Source organism: Bos taurus, chromosome 22, assembly GCF_002263795.3.
Source record: "Bos taurus isolate L1 Dominette 01449 registration number 42190680 breed Hereford chromosome 22, ARS-UCD2.0, whole genome shotgun sequence".
NCBI lineage: Eukaryota > Metazoa > Chordata > Mammalia > Artiodactyla > Bovidae > Bos > Bos taurus.
Genome location: NC_037349.1, coordinates 51,797,075 through 51,823,307, shown reverse-complemented (window position 1 = coordinate 51,823,307; position 26,233 = coordinate 51,797,075). Strand labels below are relative to the sequence as shown.

General features: G+C 39.9%; 1 protein-coding gene across 27 annotated transcripts in view; it reads right to left on the bottom strand.

Annotated features, from left to right (window-relative positions):
* The window catches only part of MAP4 (microtubule associated protein 4), a 151,641-nt gene that overhangs the window by 86,645 nt on the left and 38,763 nt on the right, over window positions 1-26,233 (bottom strand). For all 27 annotated transcript variants that reach the window (XM_059880097.1, XM_059880098.1, XM_059880099.1 and 24 more), the window contains exon 2: window positions 7,558-7,799. In XM_059880097.1, coding sequence (XP_059736080.1) covers window positions 7,558-7,780 — 223 coding nt within the window. In that variant the 5' untranslated portion in view covers window positions 7,781-7,799. The remainder of the gene's footprint in view (window positions 1-7,557; window positions 7,800-26,233) is intronic.

Sequence of the window (26,233 nt, the reverse complement as noted above, 5' to 3'; positions counted from 1 at the left end):
ATACTATTCCCTTGTACTAAGAAGTCAGTCCTGGATATTCATTGGAAGGACTGAGGCTGAAGCTGAAACTCCAATCCTTTGGCCACCTGATGCTAAGAATTGACTCATTGGAAAAGACCCTGATGCTGGGAAAAATTGAAGGCAGGAGGAGAAGGGGACGACAGAGGTAAGATGGTTGGATGGGATCACTGATTTGATGGACATGAGTTTGAGCAAGCTCCAGGAGCTGGTGATGGACAGGGAAGCTTGGCATGCTGCAGCCCATGGGGTCGCAAAGAGCCAGGCACAACTAAGTGACTGAACTGAACTCCTGAGCCTTAAAAACAGCCTCATCTGAAAGAGGGATAATACCTACCATTCACAGTCACCAAGAGGACTAAAGCATAACACTGGAGGCAGCACTGTGGCAAATGCATTTTGTGAAGTGTCAACTATTATTATTCTCATTGTTATTGAACTATAGATTGAACAACGATATTGATCTACCTATACAAAGATAGATCTTCCGTAGACTGATCACTAGACTACAAAGTAACCTTGAGAGAACACTGAAATTAACTTTTGCCTTATGAAAAACTCATTAAAATGACATTACCAGACTAGATCATAATTGCAAAACTAAGAAATAAGCCACTTACCAGAATAAAAAAAAAAGCAACGCAATGAGTTTAGAGGAAAATAAAAGGGAGATGGAGATTCTAACCATATAGCAACTAATAATCTCAAAAATCTAAGCTCAAGAGAGAAGAATAAAAACATTACTGCAGGAAAAAAATGAGGTTTTACAGCAGTAAAAAGGTCTGCATACTTCTCTGTAGATAAGACATGGGTTCTAATCATGGGAAAGCTGTGCACTACTGGGTAAGTCTTCATTCAAAAGATGCTAAACTGTCTTCTTTCTGATTTCCCAGAGGACAAGACTCCAGCTTCAGGAAATGAAAACATTCTCAGCTAAATACACATAGCACTGAAAACAATACAAGTTTTTTTAAAACTAATCACATGCTCTGAGATAGCTGTTACATTTTTTTTCTCCTGCAAGAGATTTCAGAGTCCCACAGCTGGCAAATCAATTGGCAGAGGTGGGAAACTGCAAGAAGCCGAGAAGCCATGAGTGCTGTGAAGAAGAGAACCACGGTTAAGTCCGCGTTGGGCAAAATGGCGAGGATTCAGCATGGTCTCAAAGCAAGGCCTCCTCCTTTCCCAAAAGTCAGACCTGTGCCAACGTCGCCCTCTGGTGGCCAATGAAGTTAGTTGTGAAGCTCCTTAACAGAAAGCCCCAGTCAGCTGAAGAAGGACCATTTCTGAGGATCTAGTTGTCATCCTTCCCAGGACTTACTTAGGCCCTTTCTCTAAGACCAGTGTTTCTCAGTCAAGGACGGGCATCCAAGTCACTTGCAAGAGACTGTTAAAACACAGACTGCTGGGCTTCCCTAATGGTTGAGTGGTAAAGAATCTGCCTGCCAACTCAGGAGACATGGGTTCGATTCCTGATCTGGGAAGATCCCACATGCCTCAGAGCAACTAAGCTGGTGCGCCACAACTACTGAGCCTGAGATCTAGAGCCCACCAGTCACAAATACTGAATGAAGCCCACACGCCCCAGAGCCCAGGCTCTGCAACAAGGGAAGGCAACTAAATGAGAAGCCCAAACACCGCAACTAGAGAGTGGCTGCCGCTCACCAAAACTAGAGGAAGTCCGAGCACAACAGATTGTTGAGTCCTATATAAGGTTTGCCTAAGAAATGCATTTTGAACAAAGAAACTATAAAGAAAGATGAGTGCTGAAGAATTGATGCTTTTAAACTGTGGTGTTGGAGAAGTCTCTTGAAAGTTGTTTGGACAGCAAGGAGATCCAACCAGTCCACCCTGAAGGAAATCATTCCTGAATATTCATTGGAAGGACTGATGCTGAACTCCAATCCTTTGGCCACCTGATGCAAAGAACTGACTTGTTTGAAAAGATCCTGATGCTGGGAAAGATTGAAGGTGGGAGGAGAAGAGGACAACAGAGGATGAGATGGCTGGATGGCATCATCGACTCAAAGGACATGAGCTTGAGTAAACTCCAGGAGTTGGTGATGGACAGGAAGGCCTGGCCTGTTGCAGTCAATGGGGTCACAGAGTCGGACCAGACTGAGCGACTGAACTGAAATAAGGAAGCTCTTTTCCTTTCTTTATTGATGTCTCCGAATAACCACCTCGCCTCTTCCTCCCATTTATCCTAAGTTAAGCCTTCTATAAACAAGGTGGTATGAGGGAAAAAATACCAGAAATATGCTAACGGCTGTGCTGTACTTAGTCACTCAGTCATGTCCGACTCTGAGACCCCATGAACTGTAGCCCACCAGAATTCTCTGTCCATGGGATTCTCCAGACAAGAATACTGGAGTGAGTTGCCATGCCCTCTTCAGGGGATCTTCGCACCCCAGGGATCAAACCCAGGTCTCCCGCATTGCAGGAATTCTTTATCATCTGAGCCAGCAGGGAAGCCCTGCTAAAGGCTAAGTGAAGGCCAGCATGCGAGTAAGAGGTCCTTGGGATCCACAGACACAAAAGGACTTCAAATCCACTCTCAGGTTACAAAGACTGGTGGTGGGGAGGGGGACACCAGGGTGCTGCCCTCTGTGGTGCAGACTAGAAAAAGCTGCCACTAAAGCAAAGACAAGAAGCCCTGTGCCCTAGAGCCCTTCTCCCCTATGCAAACAAAAGCTTTCAGCTGCTGGGGGAGAAGTATCAAACGCTGTCAACCCCAGGGCCAGGTGAAGGCCTAATGCAGCTGGGGAAGGAGTAAATCCCCTCTTACCTTAGGGAGGAGCCAGAAAAATCTGAGCCCAGGCTCCTACACCAATGCTTAGAAAACCCTATCCATGTAAGAGGGATAATATTACTGAGATAATATTACTCAACCATGAGATACATGCACACAGGACTGAATCTAAACCAAAACCAAAAAACAAAGATAAACAAAACTCCTGCCCCTCCCAGGCTACCCAGCCCTCTTCTGACAAGGGAGGGGAGACAGGGCCTCCGGAGTCACAGGTGCACAGCAGAGGCCAAAGTGGAACAAGGACTGACAACAAGCCTTTCAGCCCCTCAGCCCCTACTCTAAGAACCAGGAATAGAAGTATTTAAAACCAGTAGTGCAATGAAGACCACCACAGTAACAACAAAGCCCAACCCTAGTTCAGCCCTAGCCTCTACACTTTGAACTAACTACCTAGTAAAAAAAGAGATATGCCATTGTTGGGCTGTAACCCACAGGTCTACAAGGTCTTGCCCAGTTCCAAGACTGAAGAAAGAGCCCACAGTCAGAAACAGAGACATCAACAGTGTAATGGATGGGGGACCTCACACAGCTGAAGCAAGGTCCTGGAGTGACACCTCGCCACGTGCATTGGAAGGCAGGCTTAGGACATGGGGGTAACCTTTGCTTCCAGGTGGCAAGAGTGATTATCAGTTATACAGGACTCGATGTCAGGAGGGCTCATTAGGCACCAGGAAAACCAGTGGAGGGGCACAGCCCTCATGGCCCCTTTGATAAAAAATATCACCAGCTAGGAAAGGACAAGTGTGTAGGAAGGTCAGTCATGTGAATAGGGCACAGGTGAAGCAGGCCCTGGTCGGACAGGGTATGTACATACAGACAGCAAGAGAACAGCCATCTTGAGTAACCTAACCATACACTCATTTCCAGGCATAAATCCTTTTTTAATCTCAGTCTCTGTTTTACATGTGAGGTCTAGAAGTCACTCAGAAATTAACACACACATAAAAAGTACCAGAAAAAAACAGTGAAGAGACAAAATAATCAGCCTGAGGAATGACCCAGATATTTAAATTACCAGACCGATATTTAAAAATTATGATTAATGTGTTGAAGTCTATAGTGAAAAAGATAGAAATATGCATTAACAGAAAATTTCAGCAAGAGATGGAAGCTCTAAAGGTCACATAGAAATGCTGTAAGTTAAAAACAGTAAAGATATTAAAGATAAAGAATGTCACTCAGGGTTCATTATTAGACTCAATGCAGCCAGCAAAAAAACATCAGGGAACTTGAATACAGGTCAAAGAAAATACCCAAAATAAAACATAAAGAGGGAAAAAAGAGGGAGGGAAAAAAACCAAAGCATCCAAGATTCCTGGGACAATATTCAACAATTTAACAAAAAAGTAACTGGAATCCCAGAAGGAGAAGAGAAAAAGAAAGAGGCAAAGCAGAGAACAAGCTCAGCGAGTGCCAGGAAGGCAAACCTCAGCTAGGGCTCCCCTGCGGTCCAGTGCTAAGACGTCGCGGTTCAGTGCTCTCGGGTCTGATCCCTGGTCTCACAGGCCACAACCAGGAGTTCGCATGCCACAACTAAGACCTGGTGCAGACAAAGAAATACCTTTTTTAAACTAAAAAGCCTGTTGATGAAAGTAAAAGAGGAGAGTGAAAAAGTTGGCTTAAAGCTCAACATTCAGAAAACTAAGATCATGGCATCCAGTCCCATCACTTCATGGCAAATAGATGGGGAAACAGTGGAAACAGTGTCAGACTTTATTTTTCTGGGCTCCAAAATCACTGCAGATGGTGACTGCAGCCATGAAATTAAAAGACGCTTACTCCTTGGAAGGAAAGTTATGACCAACCTAGATAGCATATTCAAAAGCAGAGACATTACTTTGCCAACTAAGGTCTGTCTAGTCAAGGCTATGGTTTTTCCTGTGGTCATGTATGGATGTGAGCGTTGGACTATAAAGAAAGCTGAGCGCCGAAGAATTGATGCTTTTGAACTGTGGTGTTGGAGAAGACTCTTGAGAGTCCCTTGGACTGCAAGGAGATCCAACCAGTCCATTCTGAAGGAGATCAGCCCTGGGATTTCTTCGGAAGGAATGATGCTAAAGCTGAAACTCCAATACTTTGGCCACCTGATGTGAAGAGTTGACTCATTGGAAAAGACTCATGCTGGGAGGGACTGAGGGCAGGAGGAGAAGGGGATGGCGGAGGATGAGATGGCTGGATGGCATCACCAACTCGATGGATGTGAGTTTGTGTGAACTCCGGGAATTGATGATGGACAGGGAGGCCTGGCGAGCTGTGATTCATGGGGTCGCAAACAGTCGGGCACGACTCAGCGACTGAACTGAACTGAACTGAAAAGGTGTTTATTAAAGGTATTTACCACCTAAACACAACATATTCAAGCTGCTAAAAACCCAAGATCAAGATAAAACCTTGAAGGCAGCCAGAAGAAGGGAATAAAAGAATAACTATCAAAATTCTAACAGACTTCTTATCGGAAACTACAAGTAGGAAGACTAATTTTCCTTTAAGTTACTGAAAGAAAAGAGTAACACAGAATACGACACCTAGCAAAAAATAACCTTCCAAAACTTAAGGTTTGTTTTTCAAAATTAAAAAAGGTGAGATAATTTACTGTTACATAGATTTGTATATTTCTGTATTCTCCAGACAATACTGGAGTTAAAACAGTATCATAAAAACATTCAATTCATCCAAAAGCAGACAAAGAAAATCAGACTAAAGAACAGATGGAAGAAACAGAAAACAACAAACTGACAGATTAAATCCAACCGTATTAATAATCACATTAGGTATTTCAATAAATAGTCTAACACATCAACTAAAAGATAAGAGTTCTTCAGGTTAGATTAAAAAAGCAAGAACCATCTATATTCTAAGCAACCCATTATTAGTAAATATTAAAAAAGAAACCTGTTGAAAGTGAAAGGAAGCAGTTAGACATACCAAGCAAACACTACCTAAGGAAACTAGACTGGTTACATTAATGCAAGATGAAAATTAAAATGCAGAGAAAAGAAAATTACCAGGAACAAAGAGAGACAGTAAGAGGTCAGTGCATCAAGGAGACTTAACAGTGTAAATACATACGCACATGACGACAGGTCTTCAAACAACATGCAACAGAAACGGACAGAACTGCAGGGAGAAGAACCCACAAAACTACATCAAAACTTCAGTATCTTTCTCAAGTCATGAGAACAAGTAAATATAGAGTAGGCAAGGATATGAAAAACCTGAATAACACTATCAACCAACTGGACTTCACTGACATTAAAAAAAAAAAAAATCCCTAAATATTGAGAAATTAACATACTTCTAAATAACTGATAGATTGAAGAGGAATTCATAAGGCAAAATAGAAAATGTTTGAACTGAACGAAAATAAAAAACGTATCAAAATCTATGGGACACATCTACAACTAGGATTAGAGAGAAATATATAACATTAAAAGCCTATTTTATGTGGTTGCCAGAGGTGGGGAGTGGGTGGGAAATGGGTGAAAGGAATTCAAAAGGTATAAACTTCTAGTAAAATAAATAAATCCCGAGGATACAACGTACAGCATAGTTTTTATAGCTAATAATAACACTGTACTATATTTGAAAGTTGCTGAGAGAACAGACCTTAGAAATTCTCATCACATGGGGAAGAGAAGGTATAACTATATGTGGTAATGGATGTTAACTAGACTTATGGTGATCATTTCACAATACATACAAATATTGACACATTATGTTGCATACCTGAAAAAAAAAAAAAAACACCAATGAAGCCAAAAGCTGGATCTTTAAAAATAAAAAATAACTAATAAACTAGTATCTAGACTCCTCAAGGGAAAAGAGGAAACAAATTTTCATAATGAAAGAGAGGACATGACAAGAGATCCTCGACATTAGAAGAATATGGTAATATTACAATTTTATCTCCATTAATTCAATGACTTAGAGGAAACAGACCAATTTCTTGAAAGATACAAACCACCAAAGCTCACTTGAGAAGAGAAAACATGTACTGCTCTCTATTTCTTAAAGGAACTGAATTCTTAGTCAAAAAGTTGACAAAGAAAACTCCAGGTCCAGATGGCTTCACTGACAAAACCTGTCAAACGTTAAAGAAAAAATCAATTCAACACAAACCGTTCTAGAAAACCGAATTAGGAGGGAACACTTCCCAACTCATTTTATGATGTCAACATGACCTCAATTTCAAAACCAGACAAAGGCCTTACAAGAAAACAGACCAATATCCCACATGCACATAAATACAAAAATCCTCAATCAAATGTTAGCAAATTTGATCCAGCAATATATAAAGGTAGCAAATCTCTTTTAAAGGGTTTAATCCATTTTTTAATCCTGACCTAGGATTACTCACAAAGACAGGTGGCATCCAAATTAAGTCTTGGTATAAATATAAAGTATCTAACTTTGCAAAGCTACTTTCAAAGAAAAGGCATAGCAGGCAGTTTAATTTAGGAAATTAATAAGCAGATTATACAGTAGTTGAGACATTACAGAAGAAACTTTAGGGTTAATAGAAGGTTAAGAGTAATCTACAGCCTGAAGAATACATATTCCAGTAAAAGGTGATGAACCTACCTCCTTGGTTTCTAAGAAATGTAGATAAAGAGAAAGTGCTTATACTTAAAAACTCAGTTTAGTCTCCTCAAAAGTCTGTAAGATTTGACCCAAAGTGTAGTCCCTAACCTACTTTCTGAACCTATATGTCCAGTTTAATTACTTACCTTCAACCTGGCTAGTGTCTGAGCATGGTTTCTTCTTTGACTCCGAACTCCCGGTTTTTTCATCAACATCCAGGAGAGGAATATAGTCTGTTTTTCCAACAGTTTCTCCCACAACGTCATCAAAGGCCTCTGCCTCCAATGTGGCAATAAAGTCCCGTTTTATCTCTTCCTCAATTTCTGGAGACGGCTCTGTTAACGCATCTGCAAGACTGAGGTCAGCCATTCTGCACCACTGCAACTGCCTGGTGAATGGGGAAAAAGATTTCACGTGATGAGCAGCGCCAAAGAGAAAGCATTCCTAGAAACTCTCGTCATTGTTTTAAACAAACATGGAATTAAAATGCAAAGTTTTCAAGCTAAAAGAGACTCTCCCATTTTATAGAATGGAAAATCAAAGCCCAGTAACAGACTGTCTTACCCAAAGTAAACTCTTTTCCTCACATCCTGGGAGGTAAACAGAGCAAGTGTCACTCTGTCCTTTTCAACAATAATAAAAGTGAAGGGCAAAAAAGACCCCTCTATTTATCCAAGTTTATTAGCCATAGGAATTCAAATCAGGTCTTTTGATTTCAAGTCTTCAAAACCCTTTTAACTATTCCATTTATCTTAATTTCCAAAACATGTGCAGAGTAATTCTTAAAATGAAAGTGAAAGTGGCTCAGTCGTGTCCTACTGTTTGCAACCCCATGGACTATACATACAGTCCATGGAATTCTTGAGGCCAGGATACTGGGGTAGCCGTTCCCATCTCCAGGGGGTCTTCCTAACCCAGGATCAAAACCAGGTCTCCTGCATTGCAGACGGATTCTTTACCAACTGAGCCACCAGGGTAAAAATACATACAAAACAAGGTCAGATTAGGCTACATTCCCATTTTATTTTAAAAAAAGGTTAAGTACTATCAGGCAAGTGAAATCACTTTTCCTTACCAGAGACTAGGAACCTGGGCCTTATCTTGTAAGGATAAATACTGCTTCATGAATCACTTCTAAAGGACTTGGTCAACCAAGCTACACTTGGCCCTGCTGGCATGAACAAGGCAGGCATGTTCCCTGAATTAGCTAGAGAAGGCAGTCTCCCTCTGTGGTCATGTACGTTACTATCTTTACAGAACACCAACCAAGCTTTCAATTTTTAAACATAACCTAAAACTAAAAAGTATATGGGAGGGTTTCCCTGGTGGCTCAGTAGTGAAGAATCTGCCTGCAGGTGCAGGAGACATAGGTTCAACCCCTGATCTGGGAAGATCCCACAGGCTGTGAAGCGACTAGGCCTGTGGGCCACAACTGTTGATAGAGCCCAGGAGTCACAACTACCGAGCCCTACTACTGAAACCCGCCCAGCCTAGAGCGCGTGCTCCACAACGAGAGAGGCAACCACAGTGAGGAGCCCCTTCTCCTGCTTGCCGCAACTAGAGAAAAATACTCGCAGCAACAAAGACTCAGCACAGCCATAAATAAATAGATAAATAAAAGCATTTTTTTTTAAAGTTAAACAAAAATCTTATATACATAAATGTACACAAACACACTGGTTTAAAAAAAAAAAGTATATGGGAAGTCCCTGGCAGTCCAGAGGACTTTCACTTTCACTGCCAGGGGTGGGTTAAACCCCTGGTGAGGGAACTAAGACTCTCCATGCCGCACAGCACAGCCACAAAGAAAAAGGAATTTTGTAAAGGCCTGATGAATGTCAAAGGTTCCATAAAAAGGAACCGCCTTTCTCTTTTCTATTTATGGTAACTATCATTACAGTTAGCCTTTGAAAGCTGTTAAACAGAGCAAAAAACAATAAGGGATGTCTATAATTAAACAGTTTCTTAGTCAAAGAGACCTTGTAAGAACACCTGTACCATCTTTAAAAATATACAGTAAGAGCCCAACAGATCTATTTTTCTATAATACTTCATGCAATCTACTCAAACTTTCCCTGATTTAGGACACTGGTGAAAACACAAAAACAGCAAAACCTTTTAAACCTCATATATCTGAGTGCAGATTCTCAAACGGCAGCTTTTTATTCACTGTAATCTTACTCTCCTCCCTGCCTTGCAACCTCCCAAACCATTTTCTAGGCTGATGTGTGGTTTACGGAATATGAATAGCAGCTTACATTCAGCTTAAGAGGGTAAAATTGATAGAAAATCTGACCGCTGGAAAGTGGGAGGGTCGTGCAGCCAACCACCCAGCATCTGCCTTTCAACACAGTTTAGCTATCCTTTTCATGTCATCACATATAAATAGAAGTATGATTTAAACACACACACAATATACTTACGGAAAATGACTCTGTAAAGGCAATACTAGCCAGTAGAAGTGAAAATACTGGCTTTTAGCCCAAAAGGCCCAGTTTTTAATAAAGAGAAAATTATTCAGTTATAATTATTCTACTCTAAAACATGTATAATAAATTCCTTAGGTGTTCTACAAATCTGTTAAGCTAGTTCTGCAAGTGCTCCAAAATTGATCTTAAGAAGCTCATGAATGAATGTCATCCAACACATACAGAAACATCTAAGGTCACTTAATATTTACTCACAGTGTCCTTCTCTAATATGGATACTCAAGAAAATCCAAAGACATATTCTTGGGAATGAGAAGTATCTACATTTAAAAAAATTATCTCACATTGGCTATTTATGCTTTTCTTCTTCTATCTGTATAGATAATAGAGAAACTTATCTGAGTTTGGACTTTTAAAATTGATGAGAGTCAAAGAGGAGAGTGAAAAAGTTGGCTTAGAGCTCAACATTCAGAAAACGAAGATCATGGCATCTGGTCCCATCCCTTCACGGGAAATAGATGGGGAAACAGTGTCAGACTTTATTTTTTGGGGCTCCAAAATCACTGCAGATGGTGACTGCAGCCATGAAATTAAAAGACGCTTACTCCTTGGAAGGAAAGTTATGACCAACCTAGACAGCATATTCAAAAGCAGAGACATTACTTTGCCAACAAAGGTTCATCTAGTCAAGGCTATGGTTTTTCCAGTGGTCATGTATGGATGTGAGGGTTGGACTGTGAAGAAAGCTGAGCGCCGAAGAATTGATGCTTTTGAACTGTGGTGTTGGAGAAGACTCTTGAGAGTCCCTTGGACTGCAAGGACATCCAACCAGTCCATTCTGAAGGAGATCAGCCCTGGGATTTCTTTGGAAGGAATGATGCTAAAGCTGAAACTCCAGTACTTTGGCCACCTCATGCGAAGAGTTGACTCATTGGAAAAGACTCTGATGCTGGGAGGGATTGGGGGCAGGAGGAGAAGGGGATGACAGAGGGTGAGATGGCTGGATGGCATCACCAACTCAATGGACATGAGTCTGAGTGAACTTCGGGAGATGGTGACGGACAGGGAGGCCTGGAGTGCTGCGATTCATGGGGTCACAAAGAGTTGGACACGACTGAACGACTGATCTGATCTGATCTGATAGTAGATTTACAATGTTCCAAGTGTACAGCAAAGTGATTCAGTTTTATATATATATATATATATATAAACACACACACATATATTCTTTTTCAGATTATTTTCCTTTATAGGTTATTTCAAAATACTGAATATAGTTGCTTATACTGTTAACTTTGAATGACTTTGCTAACAGGAGATTAAAAAAAAGCTGGTTTTTTTTCTTATGGAAATGTGAAGACATTTCCGTGCTTCACTAGTTCAGTCTGATTCTCAGTTTGGCTTTGAGTGGGTCACCTTCCGGGGTTGAGTTCCTTAGGCTGTAAAATAAGAGTGGTGTGTGAAACAATTCCTGAGGTTGACTATTCGATAAACTACTTATAATTCACTTTCATCACTTATAATTCACTTTCATCACTCCGTGTGACTATTATTTTATACATCAAGTACTCTCAATTATAACTGGGTTCAGGTTTATTTAAAAAGGCAAAAGCCTTTTGGCAAAGAGAAAGACTAGAAACCAACTCCCCAGTGCACAGAGCCCTGCTTGAGCAAATCCCACTGCAGCTTAAGAAACTCCACCCAGTTCTGGCTAACATCAAAGGAGATGTGACACCACTCTGCCAGAAAATAAGCCCCATATTATTTAACCAGGCACCAAAGCACACCGTTTTCAAACACAGCACTCCGGACATCTGATCTTCATTCTGATTACATGCCTGACATGAAATTATCTAGTGAGGATTTTGAAAATACCTAGGTAAACCAAAGCAAGAGGAAACGACAGGACATGATGATGAAGCACAGAAGACAATTTTTGTCTCTTGACTAGCCTTACTATTAATAGCTATGTGCTCATAAAGAGTAAATAAGAATATATGATGAAGTCACAAGCACCTTCTCTTCTGTATGGTTTACTTCAGATCACAAACTCTGGAATTAATTACCGGACTCAATATTTTCTAGGTCTATACAGATTAAATAGTGTTCATATATAATTTAAATGCACAGAAGTATGGATAACTTTTCAAGCTCCCAGAGATTTAGGTTAGTCTTACCTATAGTCACTCAGTTAAGATCTGTGTACTTTCTGTCTGGTTGTCTGCTGAGAAATTAGCATTCTAGTTTGCAAATGGCCTGTTGCTGCCTCTGTCCTCCCCTACTTTTCTCCCCATCCCAGCCCCTAAAAGGTGCTAAACTTTGAAACTAGAGGAAGAAAACTCATGAAAAGGAAGAACAGAAGCCTAATTCCCACCAACATACTCAGACACTTCTCATAACCACTGCATTTTCATTTCACTTGGTCACATTAGCCAAACTTCTACTAAGATTCACTTGCAGCAGCTAGCATTCTCTTTTTAGAAGTACAGAACCCTATTTCACAATTTAAAGGAGCATAAGGGGACGTACACCCTTTGAAGGGCCATCATTCCGCTTTGTGTGAATTTAGTGATCAAGTTAGGTTCCCTCTCAATCCCTGAGATAAATTTCAATGAAAGTGTCTGAGTTTCTGGTTTTAGGGTAAAAAGGAAGAAATATAATGTAGCGACATGGAATACTTCAGGGAATAAAGCAGATTGGATAAGGTGACCAAGTAGGGAGAAGGTATACAGATGGGCCCAGAGGCCCTGGGAGGTAAAAGGAAGAGAGGAACGCCAAAGGCAAGCTCAGAGACCTTTTGAAATACTCCTTCTGTCGGTCAGTTTTAGAAAAAAGGAAGATGCTTTCTTCTCAGTAATTTGGATTAGTTTAGAACCAAAATTAATCATCACTTATAATACTGTTTATCTAAGGGAAATGCACTGAGTTTCAAATAACCAATTTAATAAAGAAACATTTAATAATAACTCTTCCCCATAGGAGACTGTTCATAATACTCACTTAAATTGTCTCCATGATTGATATTCTGTCCTGTTTAGTAGGCGGTGGGAGTGGAGGGGTGAGTTGTGGACAAGAAATGGAACTGTAAAGATATGTGGGCTAATATTTTCTTCTTCCCTTTTTTTTTTTTTTGCATGACAGAGAATTCTGAAGCCAGCACTAAGCTGCCATCCCAAGAGAGTGCTGTGGCCAAAATGCAGGGCTTGTTCCTCAGGCTTGGAAGAAACCCAGCATCCCAGAAAGTCCCAGGGATCATTTATAATCTGACAAGGTGAAAGGTATAGTCTGAATCATTAAGATTTCATATTCAACATGAAATTTTTTTGGTTTGCCTAGCAAGCTTTCCGGAGAAGGCAACGGCACCCCACTGCAGTACTCTTGCCTGGAAAATCCCATGGACAGAGGAGGCTGGTAGACTGCAGTCCATGGGGTCGCTAAGAGTCGGACACGACTGAGTGACTTCACTTTCACTTTTCACTTTCATGCCTTGGAGAAGGAAATGGCAACCCACTCCAGTGTTCTTGCCTGGAGAATCCCAGGGACGGGGGAGCCTGGTGGGCTGCCATCTATGGGGTCACAGAGTCGGACATGACTAAAGCGACTGAGCAGCAGCAAGCTTTCAGTTACTAAATGGGGACTTGATTCCTCAGATTTGTTTCAGTGAATTTCTTTCAGAGGTCTATTACACATCAAGCTGAACCCTGTCTGGTGGCTGTGCTCTGTTTTTAACTTATTTAACTTGAAAACTCTGATTTATACTTTCAATCAAAACTATTTCTTTTGAAGTAAAACCAACTCTTTATGGACACGGGTTTGAGCAGACTCCAAGAGACAGTGGAGGACACGGAAGCCTGGCGTGCTGCAGTCCATGGGGTCACAAACAGTCGGACACGACTGAGTGACTGAACAACAACGACAAAAGAGGTCTTTACACAGCTTGCAGGCACGTATGACCGCTGAGGCTAAAGCGAATTTCTCCTGCTCCTCCCCAGAACCAGGCTGGAAATGGCAACAGACAGCTCAGCAACATCTTAACTGTCCTGAGCAATAAACTCCAACCCCCGCTGTGGAATATATTAATTTTCCACCCCCAGGTGCCTCCCCACGCACTAAGGACAACAGCTGTACTATGACGAACTGATGGAATTTCCAGGCTTGGCGAGGTTCTGTTCATCACCACCATTTGTCCTGTTCATCATAGGATTAGCAACAGGAGAGCGTCCTTGATTACTAGAATAGCTGAGGGCATCACCCAGTGACATTCCTGTATGAAAGAACACACTGATTCATATTACTTCCATGCAGTCCCCACAGCAAAGAATTCCTTTTTGCACTGCTATTTTGGGGAGCCTTGTCCTGTAAATATAAAACCCCTGCACACACATGCACACACATATTCACATAACTAAGACCTCGCAGCATGAGGCTGAAGGTAAGAAAGCCTCGCTTGCTTACTTACAGGAACTATCCAGGCAGCTTATATTCCGTCCTGATTGAATGCATTTTGGGTCTCTAAACAAGCACCAGCAGGTGCTTTACATTTCTATCCAAGTAAATTTAAATCTATTTCCCCAAGAAGAATCTACACCAGATACCTCCCACTGTTAGCCACGTGATACAGACAGCATGATGCCTGCTGAAGACTAGTTATGTGCGCCAAAACAAGAGAGGACAATGACACAGCACTAACCATTTCTGTTGTAACCATCCTCAAGAGCAAATGTTTCTCTCAATTTTTCTAAAAGAAGGGTGAACCTTAACATGATTCTCAATACCTAATGCCCCCAAATTTTGAAAAAGAGAAAGCATTTTTTAAACCTTTACTATTCGTCCCAATTAACTTAACCTCAGCCTAGCAGCACAAAAACATCCAGAGTCTGCTTATACTTATCCAAAAACTATCTCTAAACATTTAAGATCTCTCAAGGCTTTTTTAAAAAACAACTAGTTGGAAAAAAAAAAACAGTTCAACTAACCTAGGATTCAAGTTCCTCACTTTAACAGATGACAAAGAACCAGAGAAAACAAATCCCTTGTAAATGAAACTGGGGTTAAGGATCAGGCTAAGAGGCGATCCTGAGAATACCAGACACAGACGCAGCATGTGACAAAACTGGCAAAATCTGGAAATTTTACAGTGATATCACGACACTTCAAAATTAATTTTTTTGCCCTACTTTTCCTTCTTAAAGGATGAAGGCAGTTGGCAAAAGACCTGAATATCAGGAAAATATACTGGTTGACTGAAGAGGACTCCAACACTTATTTAAAAATAAAACCAAACTTCTTAGCATGATATCAAGGCCACACAATCTGAGGGGACCCAGTTCTACCACCTACTACAACCATCAGCAGTTTTCCACTTGGGTCTCTACATATATTTCAGCCATTTTACAAGCAGACCACTGATGCTATCAGTGCATACCCTGGCTCATATTGCTCTCCACACTTCCAATTGTCTTACTTCCTCTTTGTTCGTCTTACAATTGAGGTCCACATCCTATCTATCACCTTTTCTCTGATTTCATTTTAGAATCTGTTCTCCAGTACTATTCAGAACTAATACATCGTCTGTACTTGTAACAGACAGTACAGTCTAATCTATACTAGAGTGAGCTGTATACACCAGGAGCTCCTGTAAACTACGAGGTCCTGAAGGGGAAAGACCCCGTTTAAGTAACGTGCACATCTTCTCTTAGTGCTTTACTTTACACGGAAGATGGGCCAAAACAACAAAAGACGACAGAACACGGGTTAACTAAACATATAGCTCTAAAATGGTAAATGCAAGACAATGAAAAACACGCCTATTTTACGATTAATTAGAGGTGCCGAAGCTACAAAACTCAGAACCGGAAAAAGAATGAACAGATTCAAGGTGGAAGGGTCATCACTAATGAAGAATATTCACCTCATTTCTTCTACTTTCCAAACATGGCCTGTGACACAGTCATCATGAAAAGAAAGCTAACAGGGAGTAACCAGACAAGCCAGCTCTCCAGGCTGGTCATCTTATCATTATTAGGCAGGGCAATAAAAATAGCTCTCTGCTTTTAGAAAAGCACAACGTGATGCAATGTGGCAAAAACAAATTGTTTTCTGTTCAAGAGATCAGCTACCACCATCATGTTAACATCACTATATAAAAATTAAAACTTCTATAATCGGTAAAATGTTAAATCTCTATAGCAACAGCTCACCTGTCTCTGTCAGGGAGTAATAAATATACTACAGAATTTTAAGCTACTTCAGTTAGGGATATTGGATGGAATAATCATAACTGATCAGTTCTTAGCTTTAGAGAACTGTTTTATTTAAGAAAAACCCTTCCATTAAGTGAAGTTTCTCTCTGAAGTTCAGAGCCACGGTATTTCCTACTTTACTGTATAAAACGTCAGTGAAAGTAAAGGGAAATCGAAGACAGAACCAAGAGGAAACAGGGATTTGTGCTCATAGTTCTGTAATTATTTATCCACAGTGTGCCTGCCTCTCTTCCCGAGTTCACCTTGAAACTCCGAGTTTCAAGATGGAAAAGAAAGCACCTTTTATCCTAGGCATCTAGTATAAAAAGGGACTCCTCTTGGCGTCATTATCACACGGGCATTCTGCTGGCTGTGCTTTGTTCCGGATCATCCGAAGCCTGCTCCTGGTGGGGTCGACACTGACGCAGCTCAAGGAGCCTGCTGGCTCTTCTACTGCTGGTCCTAGACGCGGACTCAGTGCTGGAGCACAGTAGTTCCCGTCTTCTGGGCAGGAAAGAAGACGGCATCAACTCTATGGGAGTACTTAGTGGGCATTTTGTAGAGTACCCTTAGTGGTGGTAAATGTCTTACCTTTAACATAAAGTGAAAACCAAACAAGTAAAATGAAAAGTCAAAGGAACCCTTTTAGTTATTTAACAGAACCCTTTAACATTTTACCTGAAATAGAGGAAAAGATCTGATTTAAAGTGAAAAGCCACTGGCACAGGATCGATCAGAGACAGTCCAGCAATTTCAAAATGAGTTAATTCTGAAGGACGCCCACAGTTGAGAGCTACTGAAACAAAAATCTACCCAATTAAAAAAAAAAAAAATCTACCCAATATATTAAAGATGAAGTTCACCAAAATGAAACAAAAAACAGGACTTGTACAACTTAACACTAGAAAGAGAGATCAAGTTCTCCCTTGTTGAGATGGTAGACGCTTTAGATTCAGTTTAATAAAAGCAAAGCCTGAAACAGTGATTTTTTATAAACTGAGAGAGTACCCTCAGGAGAAAGTGGTAGGAGAGGGAAGGGAGGTAAAACTGGGTTTCGCTGAATCCAGCCTCTGCCTCTTCCCTGGGGAAGCTGTGGAGCCCAACTGCAGCCCTGAGTCAGCGCCAGCCAGCGGTAAGGGGGCCGGGTTACTGTAACCCTCGCAAAGCAGTCATTAGCTGAGTGAGACACTGGCTGGTTAAGGGAATCCAGACAGGGCACCAGCAGCATCTACTACAGAAGGTTCAAGTGTATAACAAAACGCACCAGATTGGTGTAGGCATAACTGTCAACAAAACTGACCCGAAGCAAAAACACTATTAGTAGAAATAAAATGACAGAGATTTTAATTCACTAAGATTTATCAATATTAAATATCAAACTTGTTCCCATCTAACAACATAGATATTCAAAAACACATAAAAGTGATCGTAATGAGGAGAAACAGATGAATCCAACTTCACAGGGGCATGTTGTTGTAAACCTTCTCCCAGTAACTGACACATCAAGACAAAAATCAGCAAGAACATACTAGCTTTGAGCAATTCAATATACAAGTTTCACTACTAGACTACACTGGAAAGTAGCGTGTACAGTGGAGAAGACACTTTCTCTTCCAGCATTCATGAAACTTTCTTTTTAAAATAAATGTATACTAGGAAATGTCTTTTTTAAAATTATTATGTATTCCACATTTATGAAACATATGAACAAATTAGAAATAAAAACCTGAATTTTTTAATGTATTAGGAAATTTGAAAACACTACAAATAACCCATAGATTAAACCATTTAATAATAATGAAAAAAATACTTAGAACTGAATAATACCAAAAATATTACATAGCAAGGTTTGTGGAATATACCTAAAAAGATAATTTAAGCAATGTCCCTAGTCTTAAGTGCTTATATTAGGAAAAGAAGAATAAAATTAATTGGTTAACATATATCTTAGATAAAAATAAATCTCAGTAAAATCAAAGGAAGGAAAATAAACTCATAAACAAAAATAAACTACAAGGAAACAGACGAATAGAACAGCAAAGTAAAAGTCCTCTTTGAGGACTAATAAAGTTAACAGGGGCTTCTCCGGTGGCTCAGTGCTAAAGAACCTGCCTGCCAATGTGGGAGACGCAGGTTCAATCCCTGGGATGGGAAGATCCCTGGAGTAGGAAATGGGAACTCACTCCAGTACTCCTGCCTAGAAAGTCCCATGGACAGAGGAGCCTGATGGGCTACAGCCCATGGGGTCACCGAAGAGTCAGACACGATACAGCAACTAAAAAACAAAGTTAACAAACCTCTGGGAAGATTGTTCAAAAAAGAAGAGAAGGAATAAATGAACAATTTTAGGAAGGAAAAAGAAAAATATCACAAATGCAGGAGAGAGGAAAAAAAAGATTAAGGCTATGATAACACATTTGAAGAGAAGATGAAAAAGATCAATTCCTAAAACAGTATATATAACAAAAACTGATTCAGAATATGATAAATAGAAAACATCAACAGTCTGAAATCAGTTAAAGAAACTGAAAGTTATTTTTAAATCTTCCAAATACATACACACATACAGACACACACCACAAAGGGTTTATAGTATTCTACCAAACATTTAAGGTACTGATCTAACACAAACTCTAGAAATTAGAAAAAGAATGCTTTCCAACTCATTTTATGAGACTAATATAAGTATAATGTATATAAGTGTAATGTAGTAGGTTAGAGGCCGGGATCCACACTGGACTACCAGAAAGTGAAAGTGAAGTCGCTCACTCGTGACTCTTTGTGAGCCCATGGACTGGAGCCTACCAGAATCCTCCGTCCATGGGATTTTCCAGGCAACAGTACTGGAGTGGGCTGCCATTTCCTTCTCCAGGGGAATTTCCCAACCCAGGGATCAAACCTGAGTCTCCCACATTCAATCTTAATATCTGTATCACTTAATATCTATGTGACCATGGGCAAGTTTCTTAATTGTTTTACTTCAGTTTCCTCACATGTAAGTTGGGAATAACAGAATTAACTACTTATGGATGTGCTAATACATAAAATGTTAGAACAGTGCCTAAACACTGTGCCTTAGGTATTTGCTAGTGATTACTATATAATTACTGGTAATATACCCCAATATCAAAACCAGACAAGAATATGGTAGTGAAAAATTATAAGTTCAACAACCTGTTCAAGTTCCAGTATAGTAACTGTGAATAACTGCATAAAGCACAAATTTGTGGCTAGCTCTTTAGTCTACAAATTACTACATGAATAACAGTTTGTGCATCAAGATTAGTGACCTATCACGTCACAAAGCTTGTTAGTGACTTGTGACTGAGCATCTGTTATTCAGTTCAAGCATAAACTTGTGTTGCCGCATCTACCAGTGATAAACCCATGTGACATTTTACAAAAAAGGTAGCTTTAAGAGGGAACTGGTCAAAATGAAAGTGCAGCAAAGAACTAAAGAAGAGTAACACTGGAAGTGAAATTCAAATTGAATGTGAATGGAGTTATAGAAGCAAGAGCTTCACTGTGGGAGTGCAGAGTCTACAGTCCCTCCAAAGAGTCTGTACATGCAGTCAGAGGAACATAGTAAAGGTGAGTTCATCTATGTATTTTGGTGAAAAAGATGAGGATGTCCAAGAGGAAGTGACACAGGCAAGATATTTCACATTAAAACAATTCTCAAAGGCACATTGTGACATTGAAAACACAAAGCAAACAATGTGGGAAGCTGATCCAAACTTAGAAACCAGGACAACTTGCCAAGGCAGAGAGAAGAGGCCCATTCCACGTCATATCACAAAAAGAGAGCAACTCTTGATAAGCTTTTTACTATGAAAGAAAACATTTTAATTCTCAATGTTTCTAATGTTTTAAATTACACTGTACTATATATTCATTTTCCTTTTTTTTTCATTTCCCTATGCATTTATAACAGGAAACAAGAGAAGTTTCTTAAGTTCACAATAATTTTTCACACAGATTTGTTTTTGCCTTGTTGCATGGCACACGGGGATCTTGGTTTCCTAACCAGGTGCCCCATCCGGCGGAAGCGCAGAATCTTAACCCCTGGACCACTGGGGAAGTCCCTCCCACTGATTACTAATACTTTGCAGTTTCACCCTGCATGGCCATTTTTACAGCCTTGGACTACTGTGCTGAAGCGAGGTCCTCAACAACTGTGCGTAGCAAGAGCTGCCTGTACTCCACTCTGCCATTACAGTGTGAAAGCTTCAAAAGACAAGAAAGAAACGAGAGTGTCTCGGTTACATTAAATTTTATTTATGGACACAAACTCAAAGTTCATGTGTTCACTTGTCATGAAATATTTTTCTTTTAATTTTCTGTCAATTATTTTTAAATGTAGAAGCCATTCTTAGCCCAGGGATTATATTAAAATAGGCAGAGCAAACTTCCTGGTGGTCCAATGGTTACGATTCGCCTGCTAACGCAGAGGACACAGGTTCGATCCCTGGATTGGAAAGATTTCACATGCCTCAGAGCAACGAAGCCTGTTGCCCAGTCCAAGCTCGCGCTGCTTACCGCACAACAGGCCAATGAATCTGAGAGACAAGTTTTTAAGACAAGGAATATGACTTTATTCAGAAAGCTGACTGATTAAGATGGCAGACTAATGTCTCAAAACAACCATCTTGTCTGGGTCTGGAAGCCAGGTTCTTTTATAAAACCAGAGAGAGAAGCAATGAGGAACCAAAGTCAAAAGGCAGAAAAGAGACGGTGAGGCAGTGAGGAAGGTCACAAAAATCACTAACCATAAAAAGCTAAAAATGATAACCTGGACAATATCAAAGGCAAGAATCTATATCCACCCAAATAAACCATTGAGAAAGTGAAAGCAAACCAGAGCTGACAATATCCACAGTATGTAAAAAGAAAGAACCCATATATGGGATATATAAAGAAATTCTACAAATGAAAAGCACAAAACAGCTAACTATTATAGGAGCCTATCCAAAAATTCAATACAAAAAAAAAGTGCTTACTTTCACTAATCAACAGGGATAGGTAACTTAAAAACTATTCTGAGAGTCAGTAAATACCTGCCAGAGTTGCTAAAATGAAAAAGTCTGACAATATCCAGCATGAGGAAGAATGAGCAGCAACTGGACCTCCCCTGCACTGCTATAAATTGATACAATCATTTTAAACAACAGCATGTCCTTATTTATACATTTGTATACATCCTTAGACGCAGGCTTTCCAATTCTAGACTTATATCCTAGATAAACTCATGCATCCATGTCCAAGAATGTGAAAGCAATATTATTCACAATAACAATAACCTTGTAACAACCCAAATGTACATCAACAGATACAGAGAATAAAATACAGCACTGAAAATGAATTAATTAGAGAAATACACATGAACATGGATGAATTTCAACACAGTGTTAACAGAGTCCTACATCTGTGTACAAATATTAAACACAACGAAAGGCACAAATTCAGAACAGTGATACTCTGGTGGGGAAAAAAATTAAAAGGGAAGAGACAACAAGAGATTTAGAAAAGTACAATTTTGTAAGCTGGCTGGTAGAGTCATAAATGTTTACCTTTTCATTATCTTTAAACGTTGTACATTTTACATACCAAAAGGTATATACAATGTATCACAGCATAAAAGGGGGATGCAGAAGACAGAGATGATGGAGGGAGTAGAGAGACAAGGACAGAAGGGGAAAAAGAGAAAGAAAATTCCACCAAACAATATCTAACAAGTTATGAGAAACAACAGCAACTAGAATGCTAGAAATGCTAGGATGCAAGAAAGCAATAGGGAGATGCCTTTAAAAGTGAGAAGTTATTTTGAACCTAGAGTTTTATACTCAACCCATTTATGGAATCAGAACCAGAGCAGGAAATTCAAACATGCAATAAATAAAAAAAGTTTATTTTCCAGACATCCTTCCTAAAAATGAACTTTCAGCACAGAGTCTAGGAAAAATGACAAATGAACACAGCATCCGAGGAAAGCCACAGTAACCTGTGAGACACGAAAAGAAATCCCAGGATGATGGTTACGCACTAGGATATGGAAACAACTCTGTCTAAAATCAATCTTTCCGAAAACAGTATAATTTTTAAAAGCTAAAAGACTTAGATATATGGTACAGATAGCATATATTTTCTGCCTACAAGGGGAAAAAAGGCCAATTGCAGTGGGGGTAGAGGGGTGATTTATCAGAGGGAGAGCTATACAAGAGACGTATTGATCCAAATTATTTCAAACTGAAGTGTGGCATTATTTTGAGCTAATTATACATTTTAAAGAGCTTTCCCGGTGGCTCAGATGGTAAAGCATCTGCCCGCAATGTGGGAGACCCAGGTTCGACCCCTGGGTCAGGAAGATCCCGTGGAGAAGGAAATGGCAACCCACTCCAGTACTCTTGCCTGGAAAATTCCATGGACTGAGGAGCCTGATAGGCTACAGTCCATGGGGTCGCAAAGAGTCAGACATGACTGAGCGACTTCACTTTCACTTTCATACGTTTTTAAGGGAAAATTGCATTTAATACTTAGGCTTAAAACATTCTCATAAGATTTACTAACAGAGGACATATTTATGAGAAAAGATACATTTTGGCCTTAAGTACAAAAGTGAATGGGGGTTTCCCAAGGTGGCTCAGTGGTAAAGAATCCACCTGCCAATGCAGGAGACTCAGGAGATGCAAGTTCAATCCCTGGATTGGAAAGGGCAACCCACTCCAGTATTACTGCCTGGAAAATTCCACAGACAGAGGAGCTTGGCCAGCTATAGTCCATGAGGTCGCAAAGAGTTGGACAGGACTGAGTGATTGAGAATGTACAGAAGCGTATATGTAATGGATCACAGAAAGAAGGGGGTGGGATAACTGTAACAGCAGCTGAAATGAAAGCTGAAAGGCTTTTGCTGACTCTCTAAGTTTAATCTCAAGTGGGCAGAAGGCAAAGAGAACTTTGCCTCCTCACTGGAATGTGCTTCTCTATTGGTCTGCAAGCCTGCATGTGCTGACCTTTAAAAAAACAGGATAAGGTTTCTCTGTTTTCCCTTCTGCTAGTGGGCTGACAGACTGAACATGAGCGGACAATGACTTGGTGGCTCTGGTGCTGGCTATGTTCAATATTCTAGTGTATTTCTTGAATAAGCAATGGGAGATGTTTGCCATAAATGCATTTTTTAATCCTTCAAAAATAAACAAGGCATAATGAACTTTTCAAAAAGTTTAAACCAGTAATGAAATTATAAAAGAAAATAACATGATATAACCATCCTGGGGTAAAAAAACAAAAAAAACAAACCAAACAACAAATGTCTTAAATATATCAAGTACCAAAGAGTTTATAAACTAAAATAACGAAGACTTTCAAACTACATTTCTTCTAAGAAATTTGGAAGTAAATTCTGAATGACCAAAGGTACAAAAAATAACAAGCAGTAACAGAAACATTTCTGTGGTGAATACAGAATCCAAGAATGCACAAACTGAATGGGAGTATGAGATGCTCAATGCTCAACCAATCTGCTTTCTTCTTCCTGGGCACTCAGAACTAACATCTCCCACCTCCATTGCAGTGACAAGGTAGACTACGTGACTGGGTTCTAGTTAGCAAGATTCCAGCTAAAGTAATATTTGTTGTTTTCAGTTGCTAAGTCCTGTCCAACTCTTTGCAACTGCACGCACTGCAACAAGCCAGGTCTCCCTGTCCCTCACTATCTCCTGGAGTTTGCCCAAGTTAATGTCCACTGAATCAGGGATACTATCCAAAAATCTCATCCTCTGCCATCCTCTTCTCCTTTTGCCTTGGATCTTTCCCAGCATCTGGGTTTTTTCCAATGACTCTGCTCTACGCATCTGGTGGCCAAAGTCTGGAACTTCAGCTTCAGCATCAGTCCTTCCAAGGAATATTCATAGGTGATTTCCTTTAGGACTGACTCTTTAGGTTTGATCTCTTTGCTGTCCAATAGACTCTTAAGAGTCATCTCCAGCACCACAATTTGAAAGCATCAGTTCTCTGGCACTCAGGCTTCCTTATGGTCCAACTCTCACATCTTGTACATACAACTGGAAAAACTATAGCTTTGACTATACACGCCTTTGTCAGCAAAGTGATGTCTTTGCTTTTGAAAATGCTAAGTTTGCCATAGTTCTGTTTCCAAGGAGCAAGTGTCTTTTAATTTCATGGATGCAGTCACTGTCTGCAGTGATTTTGGAGTCCAAGAAAATAAAATCTGTCACTGTTTTCACTTTTTCCCCTTCTACTTTCCATGAAGTAATGGGATCAGATGCCATGATCTTTGTTTTTTTCCAATGTTGAGTTTTAAGCCAGCTTTTTCACTCTCCTCTTTCACTCTCATCAAGAGGCTCTTTAGTTCCTTTTCGCTTTCTGCCATTAGGGTGGTATCATCTGCATATCTCAAGTTGTTGATATTTCTCCCAGCAATCTTGATTCCAGTTTGTGATTCATCCAGCCCAGTATTTCACATGATGTATTCTGTATGTAAGTTAAATAAGCAGGGTGACAGTATACAGCCCTGACATACTTCTTTCCCAATTTTGAAGAAGTCAGTTGTTCCATGTCCGCTTCTAAATGTTGCTTCTTGACCTGCATATAGATTTCTCAGGAGGCAAGTCAGGTGGTCTGGTATTCCCATCTCTTAAAGGATTTTCCACAGTTTGTTGTGATCCATAGTCAAAGGCAATGGCATAATTGATAAAGCAGAAGTCGATGTTTTTCTGGTATTCTCCTGTTTTTTTGGTGATCCAACGGATGTTGGCAATTTGATCTCTGGTTCCTCTGCCTTTTCTAAATCCAGCTTGAACATCTGCAAGTTCACAGTTCATGTACTGTTGAAGCCTGGCTTGGAGAATTTTGAGCATTACTTTGCTAGCGTGTGAGATGAGTGCAATTGTGCAGTAGTTTGAGCATTCTTTGGCATTGCCTTTCTTTGGGATTGGAATGAAAACTGACCTTTTCCAGTCCTGTGGCCACTGCTGAGTTTTCCAAATTTGCTGGCATATTGTGTGCAGCACTTTCACAGCATCATCTTTTAGGATTTGAAATAGCTCAACTGGAATTCCATCACCTGCACTAGCTTTGTTTGTAGTAAAGCTTCCTAAGGCCCACTTGACTTCACATTCCAGGATGTCTGGCTCTGGGTCAGTGATCACACCATCATGGTTATCTGGGTCATGAAGATCTTTTTGTATAGTTTTTCTGTGTATTCTTGCCACCTCATCTTAATATCTTCTGCTTCTGTTAGGTCCATACCATTACTGTCTTTTATTGAGCCCCCTTTTCATGAAATGTTCCCTTGATATCTCTAATTTTCTTGACGAGATCTCTAGTCTTTCCCATTCTGTTGTTTTTCTCTATTTTTTTGCATTGATCACTAAGGAAAGCTTTCTTATCTCTCCTTGCTATTCTTTGGAACTCTGCATTCAAATAGGTCTATCTTTCCTTTTCTCCTTTGCCTTTAGCTTCTCTTCTTTTCTCAGGTATTTGTAAGGCCTCGTCAGACAACCATTTTGCCTTTTTTGCATTTCTTTTCTTAGGGATGGTCTTGATCACTGCCTCCTGTATAATGCCATGAACTTCCATCCATAGCACTTCAGGCAGTCTGTCTACCAGATCTAATCCCTTCAAACTATTTGTTGGAGTAACTAACATGGGCACTAGGTCCATGGTCAAATACATAGCTTCAGGGTATGTGTTTATTTCTACAAGAAAACAAAATAATTGAAGCTTTTAACAGTATCTCAAGTCAAATTTTCTTTAAAAAAACAAAATACCAAAATTTAATACAATGAGTAAAAACTAGATGTCTTAAGTTTGTAAAACCTTACAGGATATTAAATATTGTACTCCTTTAGTTTTATAAAATTATATACATGTTATTGATGTTTTCAAAAGCACTAAATGTAGACCATTTATGATTTTCATTATCAAATTTAATTTTAAGCTTCCAAGATTGCTCGTTTCTCATATGAAAATTTTTGGAAAATGTCCAACAACTTAATTAAAGTGAAGATTTAATTCCTGATAGACAATATTGGTTTAGCTGCTAAGTCACGTCTAACTCTTGTGACCACATGGACTGTAGCCCACCAGGCTCCTTTGTCCATGGGCGTTACCAGGCAAGAATGCTGGAGTGG